This window comes from Plecotus auritus (genome assembly GCF_963455305.1).
Source record: "Plecotus auritus genome assembly, chromosome: 7".
Classification (NCBI taxonomy): Eukaryota; Metazoa; Chordata; class Mammalia; order Chiroptera; family Vespertilionidae; genus Plecotus; species Plecotus auritus.
This window is the reverse complement of record NC_137774.1, coordinates 71048901-71075043: the sequence shown is the minus strand read 5'-3', so window position 1 is coordinate 71075043 and position 26143 is coordinate 71048901. Positions and strand designations below refer to the sequence as shown.

General features: G+C 59.8%; 2 protein-coding genes across 6 annotated transcripts in view; one reads left to right on the top strand and one right to left on the bottom strand.

The window, feature by feature from the left end:
• The window catches only part of CASKIN1 (CASK interacting protein 1), an 18729-nt gene extending 7818 nt beyond the window's left edge, over window positions 1-10911 (top strand). For 2 of the 3 annotated variants that reach the window (XM_080678993.1, XM_080678995.1), the window contains 15 exons: window positions 79-209; window positions 684-792; window positions 882-990; window positions 1078-1172; window positions 1329-1446; window positions 2482-2583; window positions 2683-2771; window positions 2848-2932; window positions 3018-3109; window positions 3842-3952; window positions 4036-4137; window positions 5550-5688; window positions 5763-7802; window positions 8463-8892; window positions 9261-10911. In XM_080678993.1, the coding sequence (XP_080535119.1) occupies window positions 79-209; window positions 684-792; window positions 882-990; window positions 1078-1172; window positions 1329-1446; window positions 2482-2583; window positions 2683-2771; window positions 2848-2932; window positions 3018-3109; window positions 3842-3952; window positions 4036-4137; window positions 5550-5688; window positions 5763-7802; window positions 8463-8892; window positions 9261-9357 (3849 nt within the window). In that variant the 3' untranslated portion in view covers window positions 9358-10911. The remainder of the gene's footprint in view (window positions 1-78; window positions 210-683; window positions 793-881; window positions 991-1077; window positions 1173-1328; window positions 1447-2481; window positions 2584-2682; window positions 2772-2847; window positions 2933-3017; window positions 3110-3841; window positions 3953-4035; window positions 4138-5549; window positions 5689-5762; window positions 7803-8462; window positions 8893-9260) is intronic. The other variant, XM_080678994.1, reaches the window with a different exon arrangement.
• Window positions 10903-26143, bottom strand: TRAF7 (TNF receptor associated factor 7). Of its 3 annotated transcripts, none has more exons than XM_080678997.1 (21): window positions 25988-26143; window positions 21854-21972; window positions 21607-21664; window positions 19762-19853; window positions 17271-17387; window positions 16703-16795; window positions 16485-16518; window positions 15697-15880; window positions 15467-15601; window positions 14532-14749; window positions 14382-14455; window positions 14113-14161; window positions 13905-14032; window positions 13639-13721; window positions 12868-12907; window positions 12629-12745; window positions 12419-12541; window positions 12122-12241; window positions 11902-12033; window positions 11702-11821; window positions 10903-11525 (listed from the first exon to the last, which is right to left on the bottom strand). In XM_080678997.1, exons 2-21 carry the CDS (start codon window positions 21932-21934, stop codon window positions 11511-11513), a joined length of 2013 nt encoding a protein of 670 aa, XP_080535123.1. In that variant the 5' UTR covers window positions 21935-21972; window positions 25988-26143; the 3' UTR covers window positions 10903-11510. The 3 variants fall into 3 exon arrangements, with proteins under 3 accessions (XP_080535123.1, XP_080535122.1, XP_080535124.1); XM_080678996.1 differs by having other exon boundaries at window positions 21607-21676; window positions 25988-26064; XM_080678998.1 differs by lacking the exons at window positions 21607-21664; window positions 25988-26143 and having other exon boundaries at window positions 21854-21950.

Genomic DNA, 26143 nt, shown 5'->3' with positions numbered 1-26143 from the left:
CTGGGGTTGGAGTTGGGGACAGACCTGCAACCCCCTGGCCTATTTCTGGGTGCCCCCTACTCTGACCCTTCCTTCAAGGTGGTCCAGCTGCTCCTGAGCAGCAACATGTGCACAGCCTTGCTGGAGCCCCGGCCGGGGGATACCACTGACCCCAATGGAACCAGCCCCTTGCACCTGGCAGCCAAGAATGGCCACATTGACATCATCAGGTATGGTTCTGTGCGGGTGGGGTTCCCAGCTCAGGGGCTCTGCTCCTGGCTTGGTGACAAGATGGGAGCAGTCTTGTAGCTGTGGCCTCTGGATGCTACGGGCACCTCCAGCTGCCCACATGAGGGATGTACTAGAAGGGGATGGGGAGTGGGCATCCATAGCCACATAGCCTGGGCTCTGTTGCAGTCCTGTCACTTGCTGGGTGACTTCGTGGATACACTTAACCTCTCTGAGCCTCAGCTCTTCCATGGGCATCACAGCAGTACCAATGGGAAAAGACGAGATAACTGCTGGGAAGGGTTAGCACAGGGCGGGCACTTCCACAAGTGCTTCGTCACTGTCAGGTATGTTGTCAGGGAGACGGGTAGGGCTGGTTAATCCTTAGGCACTTGGAAATCGGGGCTCAGCTTTGGGGTGCTGGGGCAGAGGGCTCCTGCTGTAGGCCCTGCCTGCTCCCCCTGCCTTCCTGCCAGACTCCTGCTCCAAGCTGGTATTGACATTAACCGCCAGACCAAGTCTGGCACGGCACTGCACGAGGCTGCACTCTGTGGGAAGACAGAAGTGGTTCGGCTGCTGCTGGACGTGAGTTGGAGGCCCAGGGGACGCTGGATCCAAGGCAGGGTTGGGGGAATGGGGTGCTCTTGACAGACCTCACCTTCTGGCACATGCAGAATGGGATCAATGCCCATGTGAGGAACACATACAGCCAGACGGCCCTGGACATCGTGCACCAGTTTACCACGTCGCAGGCCAGCAAGGAGATCAAGCAGCTGCTGCGAGGTGGGCCCAGGTGGGGCAGGGGATCTGGAGCAGGGCCTGGGCCAGGCTGGTTCGAAGGACTGGGGAGTCTACCTCCTGTGTCCCCAGAGGCCTCGGCGGCTCTGCAGGTCCGGGCAACCCAAGATTATTGCAACAATTATGACCTGACCAGCCTCAACGTGAAAGCTGGGGATATCATCACAGTAAGGATGGCCTGGGGCTGCTGGAGCTGGGATGCTCACCCCACATTTCCCCCTCAGCAATTGGCGAGTCAGGGGGTCTGGGCAGAAGGCCCAGGCCACCCACCCGCTTGACCCAGAAGTCTCCCTGCGTGTGCTTTCCCCACCTCATCTGGCCAGGTCCTTGAGCAGCATCCAGATGGCCGATGGAAGGGCTGTATCCATGACAACCGGACAGGCAATGACCGGGTGGGCTACTTCCCATCCTCCCTGGGCGAGGCCATCGTCAAGCGAGCAGGCAAGTCCTACCCAGGTCTGGGCTTGGGGGCCAGAAGGAAGTAAGTGCACATGTGTGTGGGATGGCAGGGCTAAGGACTGAGCTCTAGCTATTGCTAGGTGTAGGGTCCAAAGTGGTGTTCAGAAGTTTGTCCTGCCAGCTGTCTCCTCATCAGTGTCCTCATGCCCATTTCTTCATTTATTCAACCAACATTGCACACTGACCACTAGGAATAGATAGTGACTCAGATGGACATCAGTCCTGCTTTCAAGGAGCTTACCCCCAGGGAGGGAGGGGAGCAGGGGACAGTGAAGTAAACATGGAATAAAACATACCAGCCAATGGCAGAGACTGTGGATGGAGACCTGCTTTAGACAGGGTGGTCAGAGGAGGCCCTGAGAAATGGGAGGGACTGGCTACAGGCAGAGCAATCCAGGCAGCGGGAACCACGTGTGCAAAGGCACTGAGGCAGGAGAGAGGGTGATATGTGTAAGGGTCCATAGGAGGCCAGCATGGCTGGCGCAGAGTTAGGGAGAGGGAGAGGGGTGAAGGCATGGCCCCAGGAGTGGTTTCAGGTGGGGGACTGGTGAGATCACAGAGGTGGACAGGTGGGACAAAAGAGAGAGTGGTCCAGTCAGGTGATGTATCTAGTCTACCCATCTAACTGGCCACTAGTTTTCCTGGGGTGGAGAGCCTCACCCCAGGCTCCTGGGTGCCTCTTTCCTCCCCCCTGTTCCCCTGGCACAGAGGAGGTTTCACCCTCTGACAATCTGCACCCCTCCCCACAACAGGATCACAGGGCCACTGGTAAGCCGGCAGGATAGCCTGGCTTGGGCTCCGCTCTGCCACATTCTCCTGCTCTCCAATGTCTGGTGTGGGGAGAGGGTCTTCTAAGGGTCTCTCAGGGCAGGAGGAGACAGTGTGCTGACCCCTTAGGTGTGCATGTGTTGGGCCTCTACCTAGGCTTGGGGCCGGGCCAGGGGACGCCCTCCTTTCAGTGTCTGCTCCCAGGCCTGGGCTGGTCCAATACTCAGGGAGGCTATGGTTGGTCCACAGGTTCCCGAGCAGGTGCTGAACAAAGCTCACCTCAGGGAGGCAGCTTGCCGGGACCCTCTGCACCACCTGAAGAGATCTGGGTGCTGAGGAAGCCTTTTGCAGGTAGCGGGGCCTCTGGAGGGCAGGGGCAACAGTGCTTCTGCAAGGCAGCTCCCAAGCTAGGCAGGGCCAGCACTGGCTGATGTTCCCATGCGCTTGCAGGTGGAGACCGCAGTGGCAGCTTGAGCAGTGTGGCTGTTGGCCGGAGCAGCGGGGCCCACACCCTGCATGCAGGCTCTGAAGGGGTCAAGGTAGGTGGGGTGGTGACAGGGCCAGGGTAGCCTGGGCCCAGAGCAGCGCTGGCCAGCTGATCTGTCTGGGTTGCAGCTCCTGGCAACAGTGCTCTCCCAGAAGTCCGTCTCGGAGTCTAGCCCCGGGGACAGCCCCGTCAAGCCTCTGGAGGGCTCAGCAGGTAAGAGCAAGGACGCAGCACTGCTGTCCTGGCTGACAGGTAGCCTTTGAGCAGCCCTTGGCCCACCATGCCCTCTCATCCCCAGGGGCGGCCAGGTCCCAGCCTCCAGTGGCCCATGCTGGGCAGGTGTATGCGGAACTGCCGTCCAAGAAGCTGGAGCCGGCATCGGAGGGCAAGGTACAGGGCCTGGGCTGGCAGCAGGGAGGGTGCCCAGGGCAGCCTGCCTGGCCTGGCCACAGTACAGCCAGGGGCTCTTGACAGGCTAGCCCCCTCCTTCTGTCTGTCTCAGTCTGTGTGTGTAGGTGTTGTCTATTGTGTGGGCTGTGCGTGTGAACTAATATGTGTAAGAAGTGTGCACAGGTGTGAGGTGAACAAGGATGTGCATGTGTTGTGGTGTGACTGTGAGGCGGGCACGTGTGCATGTGTGCGTGTGTATGAAATGGCACGTGTGAGACAAGACAAGTTGTGTACATGGGTGAGATGGGTCCTGTGTGCATGACTTACGTGCTGGGGAAGGTGGGAGCTGCTGGCTGAGTCCTGCATACTTCTGGGCAAAGCTCACCTTCCAGGGAGTGAGGGGCAGTGCTGAGGCCCCATCCTAGAGCCTCACATGGGGCCACACTGCAGGGTGTCCCTGGTGCAGGAAGGGGGGGATGGTCAGAAGCAGCTGAACCTACCCGGTGGAGAACATAGAACGATGCTGCAGTGCCATGCGAAGCTCAAGACAACGGCATCCAGGACCACAGAGTGAGGAGGGAGCACCGGTGCCAGACTGACTGGGGCCTAGCTGCACATGGACCCGTGGACGGCAGACTGAGCTTACACAGAGGAGGCACCGTGGTGGCTGGGGTGTGTGCCTGGTGGGTGGGTGGGTGGGCGGGCCTGCAGCGGGTGCCTTGTGTCTTCCAGAGCGCTGAGGCTGTTAGCCAGTGGCTCGCCACGTTCCAGCTGCAGCTGTATGCCCCCAACTTCCTCAGTGCTGGTTATGACCTGCCCACCATCAGCCGCATGACCCCTGAGGTGAGCTGCCCAAAGGCTGGCCACCAGCCATGACCCAGAAACAGATCCCCCACCTCCAGCTAACGGGCTTCTCCTCTAACTAGGACCTCACGGCCATTGGGGTCACCAAACCAGGCCACCGGAAGAAGATCACGGCAGAGATCAGCAGCCTCAGCATCCCCGACTGGCTGCCTGAGCACAAACCCGTAAGGCTCCCTGCACCCCGTGGCTGGGCCCAGGATGGGCAGATAGACAGACAGACTGCCTCCCTGGCTACAGCCCTCAGCTGCCCTCTGGAGCTCCAGGGAGAGGAGACCAGAGGACGGTCCCTCAGCAGTGGCCCACCTGGACGGCGTTTTTCCATCACAGGCACTGGGACCAGCCTTCCCAAGGCAGGAACAGGGGTGACAACCTGTGAGGGCCATCAGGGTGAAGGGAGAATACCTCTCTTCACTCCATGCTCCTGCAGCGACCCCCCTCCATATTCAGGCAGTCACACAGGGACACCGGCACCCCAGCAACGCTGCCCATTGCACACCTACCCAGACAGCAGAGGGAGCCTGCATTGATGGGATATGCTTGCACACACCAGGCATGTGCGTGGGGAAGATGTGTGAGTGAACATGCTACATGTACACAGACAGCACACGCACACTAAATATATTCAAGGTGCCCATTGATGACTGCGCACGCACACCCACATATTTAACTGCACGTGCCAGCTGTGTTGACAGCTGACACCCACTCTGACTGCAGGCTGTGCTATTACTAACAGGCACTCAAATGGTGGAACCAGTTCTGGGCCAGGAGAAGGTAGGCTCAGGGCCTGTTGCATCAGTGCTGCCTCTCTGCTTCTCACGCAGAGCTGTGATTCCCCATCCGTTGGTGGGGGAGATGCCATGACCACCTAAAGCCCCAGGGCTGTGGGTCAGGGACAGGTAGGTTGACACCCATCTGCCTTGCCGCACTCCATCAGTGGCTCAGCGGTCCTCCCGGTGAGCACGTCAGGGTCCATGGGTCTCACTCTGCTCTTGCGGATGTGCTGTGCGTTGGTGCATTAGTGATGCCCTGCTGGGAGTGTGGACAGGTGGATGCCATTCAGGAAGCCACTGGGTGGTACTGGGTGAAGACTGTCATGGCTGTTTGCACACGTGTGATGTGGCTGTGTGACTGTGCCTGATGTGGGTGGGAAGTTGTGAGAGGGTGTGAGCATGACACAGAGGGGAGTCAGTGCCCGTGTATGGCTGTGATCCAGGGTATGCGTGTACACGTATCTGATTGGTGGTACTGTGTATCTGCGTCCATGATGTATGGTATGTGTCCACTGGGTGCTGTCCCCATGGTTGCCTGGACAGGTGAGGAAGTGCAGCCTTTCCCGAACCGTGTCCTGAAGATAGGGTTGCCCTGTGTGTGCGTGTTTGTGTTTGCACGTGCACGTGAGCTGGACTTGGACTCCTGCTGAGGCTGCGCTGTCTCCAAAGCTGACACTTATGTTGGTTTGTCCTCTGTTTGTCTGTACCGGGCTGGCCCGATGCCCCTGCCCCAACAGCTCCCAGTAGTCGACAGGCTGTGGGTAGCCAGCTCTGGCTACCCTCTGTGTCCCCTGCTCTGTATATAGGCTAACCTGGCTGTGTGGCTGTCCATGATCGGCCTGGCCCAGTACTACAAGGTGCTGGTGGACAACGGCTATGAGAACATCGACTTTATCACCGACATCACCTGGGAGGACCTGCAGGAGATTGGGATCACCAAGCTGGGTGAGGCTCCAGCCACCACCACTTCCTGGTCCTTGCCACTCTCCCTGGCCTGACCTGCCCCATACCCCACTCAGGACACCAGAAGAAGCTGATGCTGGCAGTGAGGAAACTGGCAGAGCTGCAGAAGGCAGAGTACGCTAAGTATGAAGGGGGACCTCTGCGCCAGAAGGCGCCGCAGTCTCTTGAAGTGATGGCCATCGAGTCGCCGCCCCCGCCTGAGCCTGCTCCAGCTGAGTGCCAGTCTCCAAAGATGACCACCTTTCAAGACAGCGAGCTCAGTGGTGAGCTGCAGGCTGCCATGACTGGCCCGGCAGAGGCGGCTGCCACCCCTGCCGCTGCCGAGAAGCCCTCCAATCACCTGCCACCCACCCCAAGGGCCTCTGTGCGTCAGGAGCCCAGTCTGGGTGGGCGGGCACGGCATATGAGCAGCTCTCAGGAGCTGCTGGGTGATGGGTTCCCTGGGCCTGGCAGCCCTATGTCACGAAGCCAGGAGTACCTACTGGATGAGGGACCAGGCGCTGGTACTCTGCCCAAGGAGGCTCGGCCCAGCCGCCACGGCCACAGCATCAAGCGGGCCAGTGTGCCTCCAGTGCCTGGCAAGCCACGGCAGGTCCTTCCACCAGGTGCCAGCCCCTTCACGCCCCCCCAGACTCCCACGAAAGCTCGGCCAGGTTCCCCCCAGGCCCTGGGGGTGCCTCATGGTCCAGCCCCGGCAACAGCAAAGGTGAAGCCCACCCCACAGCTGCTGCCACCTGTGGAGCGACCTATGTCGCCCCGCTCCCTGCCTCAATCGCCCACACACCGGGGCTTTGCCTATGTGCTGCCCCAGCCCGTGGAGGGTGAGGCAGGGCCAGCTGCTCCTGGGCCTGCCCCCGCCCCCGCCCCCACCCCTGTGCCCGTGCTGTGTCTGCCCCCTGAGTCCGATGTGGAGCCAGGGCGGCCTAAGAAGCGCGCCCACAGCCTGAATCGCTATACAGCGTCTGACAGCGAGCAGGAGCGGGATGAGCTGCTGGTGCCAGCTGCCGCAGGGCCCTATGCCACAGTCCAGCGGCGTGTAGGCCGCAGCCACTCAGTGAGGGCACCTGCTGGTGCAGACAAGAATGTCAATCGCAGCCAGTCCTTTGCTGTGCGGCCCCGAAAAAAGGGGCCCCCACCACCTCCGCCTAAGCGCTCTAGCTCAGCCATGGCCAGCGCCAACCTGGCTGATGAGTCAGCACCTGATGCTGAGACCAAAGGAGCTGGGACTGAGGATGGCCAGCTGGGGGTCCGGGCACAACGCCGACGGGCTAGTGACCTGGCTGGCAGCGTGGACACAGGCAGTGCTGGCAGTGTGAAGAGCATTGCAGCCATGCTTGAGCTGTCATCCATTGGGGGTGGGGGCCGTGCAGCCCGTAGGCCCCCTGAGGGCCACCCCACACCTCGCCCTGACAGCCCTGAGCCAGGCAGGGTAGCAACAGTGTTGGCCTCTGTGAAGCACAAGGAGGCCATTGGGCCTGATGGAGAGGTGGTAAACCGGCGCCGCACACTCAGTGGGCCTGTCACAGGACTTCTGGCTACTGCCCGCCGAGGGCCTGGGGAACCGGCAGGGCCTGCAGATCATGGCCAGTTTGTAGAGGATGGCACTACCCGGCAGAGGCCTCGAGGTCCAGCCAAGGGAGAGGCAAGTGGGGAGGGTCCTCCCTTGGCCCGGGTGGAGGCCAGTGCCACGCTGAAGAGGCGCATCCGAGCCAAGCAGAGCCAGCAAGAGAATGTCAAGTTCATCTTGACTGAGTCTGACACAGTCAAGCGCCGGCCCAAGGCCAAGGAACGGGAGGCAGGTCCAGAGCCACCCCCATCACTCTCCGTGTACCAGAATGGCACAGGCACTGTGCGCCGCAGACTGGGCTCTGAGCAAGCTGGACCCCTGGAGCTACCGCCACCACCCGTACCCACCGAGTCCCTGCCCTCCGACCTGATGCACTTGCCCCCGCTGCCCCCACCAGACAGTGATGCCCGGAAACCAACCAAGCCGCCTGTCTCTCCCAAGCCTGTCCTGGCTCAGCCGGTACCCAAGATCCAGGGGTCACCCACACCTGCCTCCAAGAAGGTGCCACTGCCAGGTCCCAGCAGCCCAGGTAGGTGAGGGAGCCAGCTGGGGAAGGGCCTCCACCCCACCTCCCCACTCCGAGGTCTGAAGGGTTTTTCTCTTTTTGGATTTGATGGCAGCCAGGTGGAGTAGGGTGGAGTGTCCTCAGACTGTCTCATCCATCCACCTAGAGGACACCTCTGCCAACCCAGAGCTGGGAGGAGGGTGGCTGATCCTCAAGTTGCTCTGTGAAGGAGGCACAGAAACTTATTAATAGTAGCACCAGGGGAGGGAGGGCAGATGCTGAGTTAGGAAGGATTCTGACCCAGCTGGAGAGGGATCCCAGCACTCAACAGGGAGGGGAGAGGTTTCCAGGCAAAAGGATTAGAGGTGCAAAGGCCCTGTGGCAATCAAACAACCGAAGGGCCACACCTAGAAGGGGATACAGTGGGGGAGGGGGGCGGACCGGGAGGGACTTGGAAACAGTGATGCCACCAGAGTTTGCATGGGGAAGCACATCCCTTGGTTGCCATGGAGGCTGGGGTGGGAGGGGCAGTGGAGAGCTGCAGCAGCGGCGATGCTGTGCTGAGGACCACTGTATTTCCGCTCCTGGGTGGGAGGCAGGGTGCTGCGGTGGGGCTTGTGCAGGGATGGGCTGCGTGCACTTTGTGCGACCTCCCGCAGCGTGCGAGTCTCCTCCCCCCCGCAGAGGTGAAGTGTGCCCATGGCACACCGCCGCCCGTGTCTCCCAAGCCGCCGCCGCCGCCCACAGCACCCAAGCCGGTCAAGGCCGCGGCGGGGCTGCAGTCAGGCAGCGCCAACCCGTCGCCCACGCCCTCGCCGGCGCGCCAGCCGCCCGCTGCCCTCGCCAAGCCAGCCAGCACGCCGCCCTCGCTGAGCGCCAGCCCTGCCAAGCCCCCGTCTCCGAGCGCGCCCGCGCTGCACGTGCCCGCCAAGCCGCCGCGCGCCGCTGCGGTCGCGGCCGCTGCAGCCGCGGCCTCAGGGCCCCCTGCTGCACCCGAGGGCGCCTCAATTGGGGACAGCGCCCAGCAGAAGCTGGAGGAGACGAGTGCGTGCTTGGCGGCAGCGCTGCAAGCAGTAGAAGAAAAGATCCGGCAGGAGGATGCTCAGGGCCAGCGGTAGGTGTGGGGCGGGGTCCGGTTGGGCGTGGGCATCTGGGTGCCTGGGTTGGTGAAGATGTAGTGTACGGGCTAGGGCTGAGATGTGCACGGGGTTGGGGGGGGTGCGCGTAACCAATGCCTTGAGGGCGAGGTCTCGGACACCTTATACAGCGGGGTGAGGCCCGGCGTGGGCTGGGCCTGCACTTAGGTTCTGAGGCGGCTGTGCTCCGCTGGAATCGGGGGTGGGAGGGTCAGAGACCTTGGAGCGTGGCCACGCCCATGCACTGCTGATTTGAATGGGAGGCGTGGTCTATGCAGGGATGGGGCACGGCCTTTTTCTGCCGACCCCACCTTGCCCCCCTCTTCTCACACTGCGCCCACCCCAGCCCCTCTGCCTCGGAGAAGAGCACGGGCAGCATCCTGGACGACATCGGCAGCATGTTTGATGACCTGGCGGACCAACTGGACGCCATGCTGGAATGATGTGGCACATGTTGGGCCCACCTATGCTGCCTGGGCTCTGGCTGCACACTGACCTTTACCTCAGGATGGGCATTTCTGGGCGCAGCGCAAATAGGCGGCCGAGGGGGACGGAGTGCAGGGGACAGCCTGCCAGGGCCACGAGGTGGGGGCGGGTCGTGCTGCCCTGTCCCTGCATAAGCACAACTCCTTCCCCCTGGGCCCAGGCAAGATGCCCAGCATGGAAGACTGCCTGGCCTAGGGACCCAAGGGCTCTGGACAGATGCTGCTGCTCTGTGGGTGCCTGTCCCTGTCTGCTGCTCCCTGTGCAATAACTGCTGGGCCACCTGCCCACCCACCACCAGGCTCTGCCCAGTGTGTAGAGAAGGGGCAGCCCCTGGCACCCCTGCCCTGAATCCATGTTGGGCCCACCTTGGGAGGTAGTGGGAGGGGGGGCAGCCACTGTAGCCCCCTCCCCAATCAGTGGCAGAGCACAGGCCTATGCCCAGCACAGAACTGCCCATTGGGGACCTCTGCCAGCTGCTCTGGCACAGCACAAAGGGCAGGGGTCAGGACCCCTGCCCTATTCTACCCCACAGAATATAAGCTATTGAGAGTATTAATTTATTGGGAATAAGCTGAGGCAGATTTCCCTAGAGAAACAAAAAGGTATAACTTTAACGAATATATATTTAAAGAAAGAAAAAAATATTATTGATTCTATAGAAAACCATTTACCAACTGCAAGGACACTGGAGTCTAGCTCTAGACAAAAGCTGTTACAGACCCTGGCTACTGTCTGTCCTTTCTATCCAGGAATGGCCAGACCCCTGGGCCAGTAGCACAAACAGTAGGCTGGGGTCTGTGCTCCACCAGGGCCTCCCTCTGCTCTCTCTCTTAACTTGTGTCTGAAGAACTTGAAGGATGTGCCTTGCTGCTGGGCTGTGTCCTCCATGCCGTGGAGACGGTGGGGAGGGCTCCCTCTTCTCTGGGGTATGCTGCTGTGAAGGTCTGCCTGGGTTTGGGGGAAGCTATGTGCACAGCGTGAAGTAGTGGTCAGCCGGATGACAGCAGTGGGTGTAGGGTGTGCATGCCAGGCTGCGTGTGGCGTGTGTGAAGCTGTGCCGGACTCTCCCACCCCAGGCTCTGAGCAGGCAGCCAGCCCAACCCCGTCTGAATTCCCACGGATGCTTCTGCTCGTGGTCCAAGGCTGTGTCGTGTGGTTGTTCTTGCCTCTCCCTCCTCGCCCCCTCCAAAAAAGTACTGACCAGCCTCTATTGTGTTTGCTGATCCACGTGTGTTGGACACAACTTTGACATTTCTTAAAAAAAAATTTAAAAATGCCAAAACCAGCAATTGTGATGCAGGTGGGTGGAGTTGATCAGCCAAGGCGGCATCTAGAAATGTGAGGCCCCTTTCAGTTGTCATGTGATGACGCTTTCCCTAGTGGATTTACCTGGTCGTCCACCTGGCCTCTCCTTAGCGGGTGGCCAAGGCTGGGGCTCCAGCAGGTCGGGAGGGGGGTCTGGGCAGGGAGGTACTCTTGGCTGTCAATAAACAGCAGAAAATGGCCTGGCTCACTTTTTGGTGGTGTGTGTTGGGAGAATGGTGGTGGTGGTGGTGGTGGTGGTGGTGGGGGGGGGGGGTTGGCCTGTCCATGGCAGGGAGGTGAAGTCAACTGAGAGGGCTACATCCTGGGGTCAACAGACAATAGGAATCCTTTTTGTGACTCCTCCCAGCTTCCCTCCCACTGGCTTCTGGAGCCTGGGCACACCAGTATTCTTAGGCAGCCTCTCCCTCATCCCAGGACCATCCCTACTCACAGCCACAGTCTGTGTAGCTTTTATTTCAATCAGAAGTAATCAAATCTATGTACAGTCTAAAAACAATAGAAAAGGTGAGTAAAAAGGTCCTATAGTCCAACAGGAATGGGGATGGAGGGTGGACCGGGCGAGCATTATACCTGGAGTGTAGAGAGAGGGTCTGGGCACTGTCCTGGCAACAATGACGACAGAGCCAGACAGAGGGAGACTTGCCGGGTGCAGGGTCAAGACAGTGCCTGGCCAGGTGAGCCTGCCCGCCTATCCCCTAATGGGCAGGCAGAGACCCTGAGCCCAGCCTGGCTTAGATAGGCCTAGGGTGGGCCCAGAAGAAGCCAAGACCGGGCCTGGATTTTGTCAGCAAGTCCAAACCTGTAGAGGAAGGGCTCTGTTTCAGGTGCCCCCCCTGGCTATCATGCCCCAACACCACCTGCCGTTCATACCTGCCCTCCACTGTCACCTGCCTGGGGCTGCTGGCTCCTCACCCCCAACACCCTGCTCTCCATGTGCAGTCAGCCCCTTTGGATATCCCCAGCCAAGGCTCTGACCTTCACAGTGCTGTCCACAGCCCCTGAGAAGAGCCGGCCCCGGGACACGGCCAGTGCAGTTACACTGCCCTGGTGACGCAGCAGGGTCTGTGTGCAGATCATGTTGTCCATGCTCCAGACCTGGGGGCACATAAGACATGAGGACTGCCAAGCCAGGCTACGCACCCTGAGCCTCCCACTGTCACCAGGCCAGCACGGACCCTGAGAGACCGATCATAGGATGCGCTGAAGACTTTGGTCTGGTCTGGTGTCGAGATGACCGCCAGGGCATACACAGTGCCGACGTGGCCTGTCAGGGTCCGAACCTGCTCCTTGGACTCGATGTCCCACACCTGAAGTGATGGCACAGGCACGTCAGAGACACAGATGGGAGAGGACAGGGGCCCAGAGTCAGGCCTTGCCCCAGGTGTCCACTCTTACGTGGATGAGGTTCTCATAGGTGCCACAGACAATGTGGTGATTCGTCACGGCGATAGAGTACACACTGCCACCAGATGTCTGTAGGACGTGGATGCAGTCGAGGGTCCGGATATCCCAGATCTATGGGCAAGCGCAGACCACTTGGTCCTAGGCCAGGGCCTCGGAGGCTTCAGACATGTGGGCAGCCCACCCACCACCCAGGTTGTGTGTGAGGGTCTCCCTGTCCCAGTGGGAAGGGGGCAGGGCAGCGCTGGTACAGGGAGGGGCCCTGCCACCAGGAACGTGGCAAAGGGGTACCTTGATTGTCTGGTAGGAGCCACTGTACAGGTAGCTCTGGGCAGCCACCAGGGCCCGCACCCAGTGGTTTAGGCCTGTTAGCTCCTTCTTCAGCTTCAGCTCAGTGCCTACAATGTCCCAGACCTGTGAGAACGTTGTCAGCATGGGCTGGGTGGCCAGGCATCCGGCACCCTAAAGCCTGGCACACGCACGCATACTGCCTTGCCTGACCTTGATGGCCTTCAGGGAACCACTGAAGAGCATGTTGTGAGAGGAGACCAGCGTGCACACTGGGTTGTCATGGGCCCGGATCGTGTTCACTTTCTGCAGGTTCTGGATATCCCACACCTGGTGGGTGGAAGGACAGGAAGCCTCAGCACCAGCCCTGCTGCCCTGAGCCCAGGCCCCAGTGTGCCTGGGACTCCCAGATACTAATACGTGGCCTGGCCCTTCCCACGGGCCCTACTCACAATGATAGTGCAGTCTGCTGAGCCGCTGTAGAGCTTGCACCTGGGGAAGCAAAGCTAAGGTGTCGGGGCAGAAGGCACTGTCCTCACTGACATTGCCCTGCAGGTGAAGGTAGCACTGGCCACCAGGAATCAGCAGCTTGGGGCAATGCCAAGGCCAATACCGCTTCCTTGAGCCCAGTCTTAGTATTTCGGTCTCAGTGAGGGATGCTAGAAGTGGAGGCCCAAATCCTGGTGCCTGCCTGGCAAGTGCTGAGCTGGGAGGTAATTACCCAGTTAGCACTGCTGGCAGTCAAGCTGCTACTTCTTGTGATTGAGAATCCATCCCCTTCCCTCTCACTTACTCATGCCCAAATACAAAACCTCATTACACGAGACAGAAGGGAAGGTCTAGAAAGGGCCACCCTGGGGGCAAGGAGGTGGCTGAGCCAGCTGTTGTGTGGTCCTGTCCCCGACCTGTGCCCATGCCAGAGATAGCTGAGCTCCTGCCTCCACTCTATGATGTCCCACCTCTGCCCTCTAGCTGCCTGAGGCATCCAGGGCCAGGGCTATGCTTTGTGAATGTACATCGTCAGAGATGGAGGGCCCACATGTTACCACCGAGATGCCACCCTGCTCAAGGTCATGAGTGCCTCAAGGGAGAGGCAGACACAACCACATGTGGACATGTGGGCTATACGGGCTTGAGCTCACCGTCCATGGGTCAGTAGCATGGGGTCGCATGTCCCCAGCTCCATGTGGGCCCATGGTCAGTGGGTACACACATACACTCACCCCTGGATGCAGAGTGCCAGCACAATGCCATCATGGCCCTCCAGTGTCTTCTGACACTTATAGGTAGTACAAGTGTCCCAAACCTGCAGAGACCAGGATCAAGGTGGGTCCCACAAGATCAGCCAGGTGCCAGGGATGGCATGGTGGGAATGAGGAAGCAAGCCATCCTCAGAAAGCCCTTCATATAAGAGGAAGACCCACCCATGGCCAGTACCCACCCTTCACCTGCCAGGCTACCGAGCCCACCTAGGCAGGATCCCACCCACCTTGATGGTCTTGTCAGAAGAGCCACTGAAGAGCAGGTCCCCCATGGAGTAGACACAGAGACACCAGACAGGGCCCTGGTGGCCCACAAAGGTTCCTTTGCACTTGAAGATCTGCTGCGGGTCATAGGCTGCAGAGACAGGAGTAGCTGTGAGAGACATGGGGAGGCCTTGGGGACAGTGGTGGGAGCAGCAGTGGGCCCATACTCACATCCTAGGATGCCCATGTTCAGCCGTGCATTGATGTGGGACAATTCATCCTGCAAGGCCGAGAGTGGAGGGCATGGTGGCTGTGGCTCCACAGTACTCCTGCCCGCCAGCCTGAGCTTGGCTGGTACAGGACAGGTGCAGCAGCAGCCCTCCCCACCCCAGACACCTAATCCTGAGCAGGGCAAGCCTCCTGTTGGGGCCCAATCAGAGGGATAGTCCTGTGTCCCCCACACCACCCAACCTTCCTGTTTCTGTCTCTCGCCCGCTCACATTCAACATGGATGCGTCCCTCCGGAACTCCATGAGGTCCTCGCTCAGCTTGCTCTGGTTTTCGTCCAGGACATCTGGGTGGCAGGGCAGAGGGTGTCAGGGACCAGGAGAAGGAGCTGCACCTCCATCCCTTCTGGGCTGGGCTCTCACCGAACTTGAGCTCCAAGCTCTTCTCCAGTTGGTCAATCTTCTCTGAGAGCTTGCCCAGCATGGAGCGCAAGAAGGCGATCTCCTGGTCCTTCTGGGCCAGTGCCACGTGCATCTCGTGGAAGCGGTCATCTGTCTGCTGGAGGAACTCCTTCAGGCCCTCAAAACGGCAGGTCTCCAGGTGCGTCTCATACGTGTCCTGGTTCCCGATGAACGTGCACCTGGAGGGACAGGATGGCTGCCTGCCCCTTTGCTCACCTGCCCACCCGTTAGGACCCTTCCCTCTGCCTCCCCAACCCTAAAAATCTCTCTTGAATCTCACTTTTGTGCCCACTGCACCCCAGATGGGCCACCATCCTCTCCACACCTGCATGCCCACCCATCTCTCCTGCTCCCATCAGCACCCAGCACCCAGCAGGCCATTATGCAAGGAATATCCAATCACTCTACTCCTGCTCAAAGCTCTTAAAGGGCTCCTCCACATCCCTCCTCAGCATGCTTCTTTCCCACTCCACCTCCCCTCTGCTCTCAACTCTGGCCATTTGTTCAAGTCCACCCCGGTTGGTCCAGTTGTTGGAAGCCCTTGCCCTGGTCTTTGCCTGGCTTATGCCCACACATAGGTTAGTTCTCATCTCACCCCTTTCCTGACCACCCCCAACTCCCCAAATGCTCTGACCCCTCTGTGTTCCCATGGGACTTTGATCTTTCCTTCACAGCACCTGTACCTCAGTTTGTAATTACATAGTCGACGGTGTGGCTCCGCTAAGGTCCATCTCCCCAGGGACCCTGGCTGTCTCCCCAGTGCCCGGCACACAGGTGGATCTCAACAAAGGTTTGCTGAAGGAGGGACTGTGAATGCCAGCCCAGGCCCACCCACCCTCCTGCCCACCTGCCCCTGCCCTAGGACGGCCCCCTTGAGCCCACCCCCGCCCACTCACCCGTACTTGGAGTGGGGACACTTGATGTGCTCGCACTCCTTGAGGTGGGCCTCTAGGTTCATCTTGAGAAGGGGCGGGCAGTTGGGGTTGTTGGGGCACCGCACAGGCCTGTAGTCACAGCTGCTCTCGTGGTCCCTGTGGGAGACAAGACACCGAACAGTTGAGTCCCCAGAGGCACCATTTTTAGCACCCTGATCGGTGGGGAGCTGGGGGCCATTGGGGGCACTTACTTCCGGGCACTGAGCTTAATGGTGAAGGGGCACCCTCGGGGGTCCACCTCAAAGACAGTGGGCTTCCCGACCCCTGCTGCCCGACAGCCATGCTTGCAGTGGATGGAGAGCTCCCCGATCTGCTCGGCCACGGCAATGTTGTTCACCACCACCGTCAGCTTGGCGTTGTCCACAGGACACTTCTCTGGAGGGGAGGACATGCTGACCCCATGGCCCGCCCAGCCAGCCCCTTCCCTGGGAGCTCTGCCCAGGGCACTGTGGCCAGGCTATGCAGGGGCGAGTGGCTTGGAACCTGCTCCCCCAGCTGGTGGGCTGAGCCTGTTGGGGGCTTGATCTACCCGTCTACCTGCCCTTCTGAGGTGCCCAGAATAGGAAGGGGGTCACCAAAAATGCCCACTGGCTAAGTGAAGGCCCCTCAGCTGACCCGAGAGTGTGGGACAGGGCCAAGAGGACTGGGGGCAGAGCAGAAGGGAACCCATCTCTGAGCCCAGGAGGGATACCTAGATGCTACTGAAGTTCGAGACTGCGAGACAGCAGCCTTGACAGTGAGGGCGGCCTCCACCAGGGAGAGCGGGTGCAGAGCCTTTACTGCTCTGCTTGTCAATGCCTTGAGCCTGGCCCGAGTGCAACCAGGGGCTGCCGCCACCCACAGCAGAGATGCTTTGTGCAGGACTAGGGAGAAGCTGCCATGCAACCATCAGTGCTAGACCTGGGCTGGGACCTCCCTAGAGGGGCCCTCCCCCAGCTGGGGAACAAGGTGGCCAGGCCTGGGCCTGAAAGGGCCCTACCTGACTTCAAGGCACATCTTCGACAGAATGTATGCTGTGGAAACAATGGATAGAGTTGGGGCATGGCTGTAGTCAACCCCACCCCGTGCCCCTGCAGAGGGCACCTGCTGGGCAGCAAGACCAGGCCTGTGACCAAGGCCCAGGTTCCACATGGATGGGCTGGCAGCCCACCTAGCCCCAAGGTGGTGCATAGGTCAGGGAGGGGACAGTAGCCTCACCCCACAGGTGGTGATCACAGGGTCCTTGAACACACTGCAGCACAGCTGGCAGCACAGCTTCACCGAGAGCTGCTCAGCAAATACCAGTGGCTCCTAGAACCAGGGAGGGCAGGTGAGGGCAGGCCCAGGGGTGCTGACATGGGTCGGGGAACCCAGTCCCCTCCCCACAACAGGCTTGGGCTGCCCTCTCAGGGTAGAGCCACCATAGCTGGGGTGTATCCCAAGAGGAGCCTGCTAAGGCTAAGGGCTAGACCTGAACTTGAGGGTGGCCAAGCAGGGAGGACTCCTCTAGCTATGTCCTCGGCCTGCCAGCACCTATCCTCTACCTGGGATGGCAACAAGAAAGGGCCCCACAAGGTTTCCTGAAGCAGGTCCCTGGGCAGCCCCTGGAGTTGGGGACCTGGCCTGGGGTCCTTGGTGTGGACCAGAGAAGTTGAAGGGCTCTGATGAGGTCCTATCACCCCCTCATTGTGCCTAAGGGGAAAATGCCCCCTGACCACTGCCACAGGACAGTAAGGGTCCTTTGGAATCATCTGCACTGAGCCCACCCTGTGACCACCACACCTACCGGCTCCTCCTCCTCCTCAGGCAGCGAGAACGTGGAGCGCAGGGACATGCTGGACTCGGAGTGCAGGGAGCGAACAGAGATGGCAGAGTCAGAGCGGCGTGGGGTGTTGATGGGGGGCTGCAGCATGGAGACAGACACCCGTTAGCCAGGAGGAGGGCGGGGCCAAGCCCCTGTGTACACTGAGGGCAGTGGGGCCCCCAGGGCCACACCATCCTACTGGGTGCTCACTCAGGCTGCAGAGACTGTGGTGTGAGTATAGGGAGCCAGTGCAATGCCCAGGCCCCCTCCTGCCCAGCGGTCCAGGCCCTGTTGGGCCGCCCACTCAGGTCTGCCAACTTTCTTTGTGTAAATGGAGAGACTTCCTGCTATTCAATTCTGGGAGGACACGCTAGCCCTGCTTCCTGCTTCCCGTGAGGGAATGTGGGCTGCAGAGGGGGCATCTCCAGCAGCCAATCCCAAGGCAGCAGCAGCCCTGGACTGCTGGAACGAAGGGAATGGAAGGCTGGCCGGAAGAGGCTCCAGGTCCGCCTGGCCTCCCTGGTCGGGGACAATGGGGCAGGCAAGTGAGGCTCCAAGGGAAGGCCGGACATCCTAAAACCTTGGCCAGCCTTCTGAGTGCAGGAGAGATGGCCACGGGTGCCAGCCTCTGCCAGAGCCACCAAAGGTGAGGATTTGGGGGACTCCTGGGGCGGGGGCTGTCCCTTCCTCCCCTCTAGGCCTGGAACCCTCCAGAAGAGATCCTTCAAGAGCCATTGCTCCCACACTCCTCCCCTCATGCTGAGAAGCCTCATTCATGAGCCACAAACCTTCTGCCTCCACAGGCCCCTCCCCGTCCTGGCAGCTCTGGGGCTCAGTTGCCTCTGAGCCTCTGTGGGTGTGGGAGCTGTTGGAACTAGGGACACGGGTCTCTGCTGCCCTCATTTGGGAAAGCCGACTCACCAGCCCAGGGTGTTGGACCCACCAGGGGCAGAGGGAGGCTTGGCCAGGTGCTGCCAGCTCTTTACAGAGGCCCGGCCAGTTCCAGGGGTCGGCTTTCCCAAATGAGGGCAGCAGAGACCCGTGTCCCTGGTTTGCCCACAGAAGCACCTCCCTCACCAGTGCTATGCCCACCTCCCTTCACAGCATCCCAAATGGCAAGTTTGCATGGAAACACCACATGAGAAGCAAGGGGAAAGTCAGAGGAAGTGAGTCAAACCATCCCATGGGCAGCATGGAAACCAGAGAGCAAGAGCAGGTCCAGACAGGAGCCGAGCCAAGCAAGCCAGGTCCGGCCTGGCTCCGCTCTCCACTGCCTGCCTGCCCTCCTGAGTGAGGGGGCCGACACTGTCAGCCACCCAGGGCAGTGGAGGGGCAGCCTGAGGGGGACCAGCAGCCAACAAAGAAGGTGCCCAGGTGGCCATGGCCTCAGGGCCCTCACAGCACATTTCCACCTCTTTCAAGCCACCAAGTGCCATGATCACAACCACATACACAGGAAATTTGCTTCCTTGGAGGCCTGGATGGGAGGGTAGGCCTTCTGATCCCAGCCACACTCCGGTGGGCCAGTCAGGGGTTGTGCAGACTGAGGCAGGAAGAACTGGAGGGAGTGGAGCACGTTGTGTGACTTGTCCTCATGAAGGCCTAGTGCAGTGCCTGGCACACAAGTGTGTTTGTTCATGTAATCAATAAAACTCTTTTCTTCCTTTCACATAGGGAACAAAGGCCTGGCAGCTCAACGTGAGAGGCTGGGAGAGTGGGGGAACCAGGAGGGTCTGTCAGGGGCCACCTCCAAGGGAAAGCAGAAAGCAGGGCACAGGACAGGTCAGTGGCAAGAGGGCTCAAGCATGCTTTTGTCCCCCCACTCCCCCTCCAGCTGAACCAGTCCTTGCTTCCCCAAGCAGGTCCAGAGCCCAGCAACAAGTGTCATTGGACAGACAGGAGGGCGTGTCCACTATGATCCCAGCCATATGACCTGGGCACCGACAGCAAGGCCAACTCTGCCTTGAACCTTTTTCTCACTCTGCAAAGCCAGCAGTAGGGGACTCTCTGGCTTCCCCACAGTCAGCACGGGCCTTGCAGGCCCCCTCTGCTGACCCTGTCTTCCTTTCCCCATCTGCTGGGGCCCATCTCCCTCATCAGGAGCCCCTTCTCAGGGCTCCTGCCTCTACCTGGCAACCCACCCCTCATCCTCCACTTGGGCAGCTCAGGGGCTTAAAAAAATGGAGATCAGATTGAACTTTCTGTGGCTCTCACCCACTCCAGATGGAGTCAAACCCATCACACCTCTGGTCCAGCAGTCCCTGGCAGCTACCTCTCCATTAATCTAGCCTTGGTGCTCAGGTCTCAGGTGTCCACACATGCTAGCCCTCTGTCCCACCAGCTCACTTCCCACTAGGGACTGTAGCTAAGGGCTTCTGGAGGCTGAGCATCCCACCTTCAGCTTCTACTGGGATCTTGCCCTGGGAGGGAAGGCATGGTGTGAGATGGAGGGATGAGTGTGACCCAGACCTACCATGCTGTCCTCCTCATCCCGAGGGGAGTAGGCAAGGGTGCTGGAGGAGGAGGGCGTCCTGCGGTGCTGTTTGTATGTGCTGGTCCCATCCGCTGCCAAGAAAAGAGGGCCAGGATGCCATGAGTGTGGGCCACAGAGGGAGGCCTGACTTACCGTGCCCATGCTGGCTCCCATTGCCTTTGTCTAGATTTGAGTACAACTTGGCTAGGGCTGGGCTGGGGGGCAACTGGGAAACATAAGGGATCAGCATGAAATGGCCCTGTGCCTTCAGTGAGAGCCCTGGCCTGCTCTGTGGACCATCACTAGCTCTCAGCGTCCCCAGTGCCGGGCAGGCGGGGAGGGCACAGGCTCAGGTGGCATCTCCAGGTCTAATCACTGCTGATTCCAGGCAGACGGGGGTGATGGTGGAAGGGTCCTCTCTCAGGCTCTACAACCAGCTCCCAGCACCCAGCCGGCCCTGGGGCCACTTGCCCAGCTGAGGCTTGAGGTCAACACCTGAGTGACTACACCTAGGGTCAACGGTAGGAGCTGGGATATCGTCTTATCTGACCCTTGAGGTAACTCTGCGGAGTGGGTTATCTGACAGCCTCAGTCCATGAGGAAACTGAGGCGTAGAGAGGTCTGAAGCTCCTCAGCTGGCATATGGAGAGGCTAAGACGGCAGCTCATTTCCCACCTCCTCCCCTGGCTCCACCACAACTCGGAACTGGCCACCAGCCTTCTTGCTTCCTCCAGGGAAGGCAGCCGGAAGCTCTCGCCCTCCTCCTACTGCCTGTCACCCTGGCTGCCCTAAGAAGGCACTGGTCAGGGGTCTATGTGGGAATCAGAGAGCCTCCCTCATAGTCCTACAGGTGGCAGCCAGAGGCTAGGAATGGCTGCCACTGGCCTCAGGACCCAGCCGGGCCCAGAAGTCACAATAACCAGCTCTGAAGGCCTGGGTTTATGATACAGGCTTCGATAGGCTACCCTGTGACTGGGCCTCACCCATCTGCAATGAGAGGGGCCAGACAAGGCAACTGTTCATGCCCAGCTCCGACCCATCCCTGCCACTGAGTGGGTTGCTGGGTGGGAAGGAAGGGCAAGGTGGGCCTGTCATTCACTGCCGGGGAGCCATCTCTACAGGTTGATGAGGAATTAAGAAAATTATTGGGTGATGAAATTAGAGGTGAGGTTTATTTTTTCCCTCAGGAAAACATGTCTAAGAAGAAAAGAGGGCTCATTCAGAGGCCCCGACGATGTCACCAGTGACAAAGACGAGCTGGTGTGAGCAGGTGTATGCAGTGGCCCTGTGACTACACTGCCACATGCATCAGAGGAAGCCAGGGAAAAGCAATTAAAAAACCAATTAGCAGCTAGTGTGCTCCTACCAGGGGCCGAGTGCCTGACAGGAGGGGCCCACCATCCTCGTGACTCTGGGAAGGAAGCTGTACCCTCATGTGCCACGACCTCCTTGAACACACTAGCTGTGGGATCAGACCTGAGAAAGGACCCCATGAGCACTTCTTATCCCCTACCCGTGCCTGCCAGGAGCCTGGGGCAGGCATGAGCGGGGGTCACTGTGACAAGGGACAGGTGTGCATGGGGTGCCGGGGAAGTTGGGACAGCCCTCCCTAGAGAGGTGATGAGCAAGGCACCAGAAAGGAGCAAGGGGAGGCCAGGGGGTGGGGCGGGGGAAAGGACACAGCAGCAAGAGCAGAGCCACAGGGAGCAAAACGTCAGACTCCTGCCCGGGGGGTGGGTGGGGGCTGAACCAAGCTGCCAGCTCCCACTCCCCACCCCACCAAGAAGGGCCCCACAGGGTGCCCAGATTCTGCCTAGCTGGGCTGGCCTGGCCTCACAGGCTCACCTTTGGTGATAGTGGTGACAGCTGAAAAGGCGGGCCCGAAGGTCGTTTCCATTCTGGTCTGGAAAGAGAACTGATGAGACCTGTTGACTCCAGAGAGAACATGGACACACGTGGACATGCAATGACATGCTTTCACACTAACACACCATGTGTACACATCACAGACACACCACCCACACAAACATCACAGCCTGCCCACGGGACCTCCACGTAGGGAGCAGACCTTTACTCATGGGGTGTCCCTTACCCCGGTGGTGACGTCTGGGGTGGGAAGATTGGTAGGTCCCCCAGAGAAGCGGTTGTACCAGGCACTTTTGCCCGAGCTCATGCTCTAGAGAGGCATCTAGGATCCTCCGGCAGCATCTCCTGTGTGTGGAACACAAAGATGGGCTTTAGAAATGGTGGTCAGACCCCTGTCAGCTGGCCAGGGCTGCTTCACACAGCAGCCTGCTCTGACCAGTCCACCACAGGGCACACCTCCACCTTTCTCCATCGCCAATACCAACAAGGGCAGTCCATTCAGGCAGTTCCTTCCCTCCCTCCCGTCCCAGGTGTGACAGGCCTGAGGGAGGGAGGAGGCCCTGGGTGCAGGCAGGCAACTGGCAGTCAGTTTTACTTTCCTTTAAGGCTTAACCCTTCAGAAATGCCCACCCAGCTTCAACCCAGAGGTGGAGAGCCCCCCACCCATGCTCCTCTGGGTCTGAGGGCCAAATGTCCCTGGGGCCAAGGCTGGGCACACAGAGTGACCAGGTTACATGCCGATCTCCTGCCACAATGGCAGAGACACTGGCCATGCTCCAGAGAACCTACTGGATGATGTACCTGGAGCCCAGCTCCTCACAAGCCTCATCACATAAAGAAAGCCCCTCTGGGCAGGGGCGGGGAGGGACCCAGAGAGAGGAGCCAACTCTTCACCACGTGCAGGTCACCCACCCTGGAAACAAAGGACACCCTTTTGCCCCCCAATTGTGTGGCTCCAATCTCAAGGGTTGGTGGCAGGGAGAAGGCAAAGTGTGAACCATCCCAGGACTCCAACTATTCCACCCCCCAGAAGAGAGGGACTAGAGTGGCTGAGGAGCACTGGCCAGGCCCGGGTGTCCTGTAGAAGAGGGAAGACATTAGAGATACTGATGATAGCAGAAGAGCTGCTCTGCCGACGGCGCCCACCCTCCAGGGGTCCAATCAGCAGGTGCCCTTCCAATGGTCTTCCTACTACCACGACACACAGCAGTGTGTAGCCAGGAGCCCCACCTGCCCCTACTGGGATATAGTCGGTTGTGTTGAGCCACAGGCCCAGGCTTGAAGCTGGGCTCCCCATGGGGAGGGAGGCCAGACTCATTTTGCTCCTAGAGGTGCTAAGGGAGTTGGGAGGACCCATCCTGTTCTCTGGAAGCCCCACAGGACTAAGAAGGGCTCCAGGTGGAATGCTGCTGAGCCCCCCACATTGTGGGAGAAGGTGGGAGACACACTCTGCCCCCATCTGAGGTGAGTACAGCATGGAGGGCAACTGCACAGTCCAACTGGTTCTGTCATTTTCTCCATCGGCCCTCCTGACCTGGCCCATCTGGCAATGTCTCCCTCCCTACACACCACGGCAATGCAATGTGACCTAGGTTCTACCCAGTGGGTCTCCAACCCAGCCTACGGGTCTGCAGGGAGGGGGCTGGTTCCTGAGCCCTGTGTCCCCACACTGTGCTCATGAACTACCCGCCATCCCTGCTGTCTCCTTGTCCCTCTCTCCCCATCTGCCCCTTCAAATGCCACCTGCAATGCCACCCTCCCAGCCTTCATGCCTCAGTCCCCATCGGGAAGGCTCTCAGACCCTGAAGTTGGCACTGACATCAGGCACTACCCCTACCCTGGGATCTGATTGCCCTTTGGGTCCAATTAGATAGGGAGTCCTGAGAGTTTGGCCAAAGCCTTCCCAACTGTCCACCGCTCCCCCTGCTGTGCCTTGAGGGGTTTGGCTATGTGCCACAGACCAGGCTCTCTAGTGGCTTGTCCATCCTCTGGGAGAAAGGCAGAGTCTCCTGAGAGTGGGCAGTGCCAAGCTCTCAGGCAGAGGTGTAAATATGGGCTGTCTGGGAGCCTCACCTTCAGCACCGCTGCTGGTCTCCACATGAAGAAGGAAGTTTTGAGGGCCACCCTGCTTTGTGTAAGAACATCTTGCCAGGGTGAGGACCAGAGAGCTCAAAGCAGGAGCTCCAGGACTCAACCAGCGGGTGGAAAGGCTCCCTTCTCAGGAAACCCAAGGTTCACTCATGTCTCAGCACCATAGGGCAGGGAGGAGGGTGGATTCACAGGGAGGTCACTAGCTGAATCGACCTGCATTTACAATCCATCTGCTCCCTCCACTGCAAGTTCCCAGGGCCGAGGCCAGCTGATGGCTCCAGTGAGCAGTGCCTGAGGTCCGGGCCCAGGGCACCAGCAGGCATTCCCCCTGGGACCACGGCCAGCCCACCAGCCCTTATGGGTCCAGTCTGCCCAAGTGCAGTCTGGGAGAGCAGGGGTCTGGCTGTCCCTCGCTATAAAATGAAGTAAACAGAAAGGCATGCGGGGCTCACTGGAAAGTCCCGGGAGGCCAATAGCAGCCAGGCCCACAGCCCTGACACATAACCTGGTGAGGGACCTACAAGATTGGCCCACCAGTCAAGCTGATCCAGGGAAGGAGGGAACCATTTCCGGGTTCACACGGGTTCAGCATACAGCCCCAGCCAGGGACTGGGGTGGGGGACCCAGTGCTGCAGTCCAGCGCCCCTCATCAGTATGCCCCGCCCAGCCCTGAACACAGTGATTACTTGCTAAACATCTCAGAATTGAGCAAGATGCTCTCAGGCCGGTCCCTGGGGGCTGCATTTTGCAATAGCAGTCTTCCCCTTATGGTGTCTTCCAGCCCTGCAGGCCCAAACCCCAGCTATAGGAATGCTGGGCCCAGCTGTCCTAGGGATGTGCCCTACGCCACCCCCAGGGCAGCAGATGCTTCCCCACCCCATAGTCAGCCTGAGGCTCCCAGGCAGTCAGAAAGTGGTATCTAGAGCAAGAATCCTCACCTGCCTGAAGGCCTGGTCTCTGCCAAACTGGGAAAAGCCTTGGGCTGAGCAGGCTAGGGAAACCTGGGTGAGGGTGGGGAGGGTGAGAAAGGCTTTCCTCCCCTCAGCTTCCTCCAAGCCTCCACCCTGCCTGTTTCGAGAGACCTCAAGGTAGCCCAGGGGAGGGGCCCAAGGATCTTTGTCTACCCATGTCCATATCCAAGGGGATCCCAGGCCCTGTGGGGAGAGGAGGCCTGGGAGCCACTTGGATATGGATATAAGAAACCACAGAACCACCTGCAGTGCTCTAGCCCCTCTTTAGGCAAGCCCCCACCAGACCCCTTCTCTGAGCAGCCTGCATGGGAGAGCAGGCCAGCTAGTTGGGAACCTCTCCCCAGCCCACCCCCTGGACAGAGCCCATGATCTGCTGCCTCCACTTACCCTCAGAGGGGTTGTGGATCAGGTGTAGCTGGAGTTCCTGCCCACTTGGATCCTGTGGCTAGTAGCCAGGGGAGTGGGAGGCCCAGGCTGGCCATGCTGAAGTCAGGGGTAGTGGGGTGGCCAGATGCAAGTCCCCACTAGGGAAGTCTTGCCTTGAGGCAGCTCCTCGAGCACCCCAGGCCTTTGCTCCCTCTGCCTGGCAAGCTCTTCAACTTTGCTCCCTCTGCCTGGCAAGCTCTTCAAGCAATTTCCGGGACAGTCTGCTTTCTATAGGTCCCCCAACCCACCACAAACCTTTCTGGAGCCTTCAGTACTCTCTCAGCACCCTGTTTCTTTCATAACACCTACCACATTCTTCATGAATTTGTCTGTATATTGTCAGCTCTACACCCTGTCTAGATCACCGGTTGTCAAGGGGGGGAGGATTTTGTCCCCCAGATGTTTGACAACTTCTGGAGACATTTCTGGTTGTCACAACGGGGCTGGGAAAGCTTACTGGTATCTACCGGGTTGAGACCAGGGATGTGGCTCAACATTCTAAAAGGCACAGCAGAGAAGGATTGGCGCTGAGTGTCAACAGTGACGGGGATAAGAAATCCTACACTAGAAGAGCCTATGAGAACTGGGATCATGCTCTCCACGATCTTCCGACGCCTACAACAGTGCCGGGCACACCGACGGCGTTCAATAAATGCAGAAAGAAGGAATGAATAAAGAGGAAGAGGAAAAAAGAATGGAGCGCGCGATGGGCCAGCTGACAGTCAAAGAAAGGGACGGGAGCGGAAACCCCTTTTCGTCTCAGCCCCGCCCCCCAAGGCTCAACCCTCGCCGACCCCGAAGCACCCGCCCCCGCCCCACCGCGCGGCTCCGGGGTGTGAGCCCCCGGCCGGGCGCGCCGCGGGGAAACTCACCCGCCCGCCGCCGCCCGGGAGTGGCAGCGCCACCCGCCCTCTTCATCATGCCCCCACGGCCGCCGGCTTGGAAAGGGACTGGACGTGCGAGCCGGAAGTGCTCAGGCGCTGAACCCGTAGGGACTTGTAGTTCTCCGGCTCGCTCCTGGCCCGGGC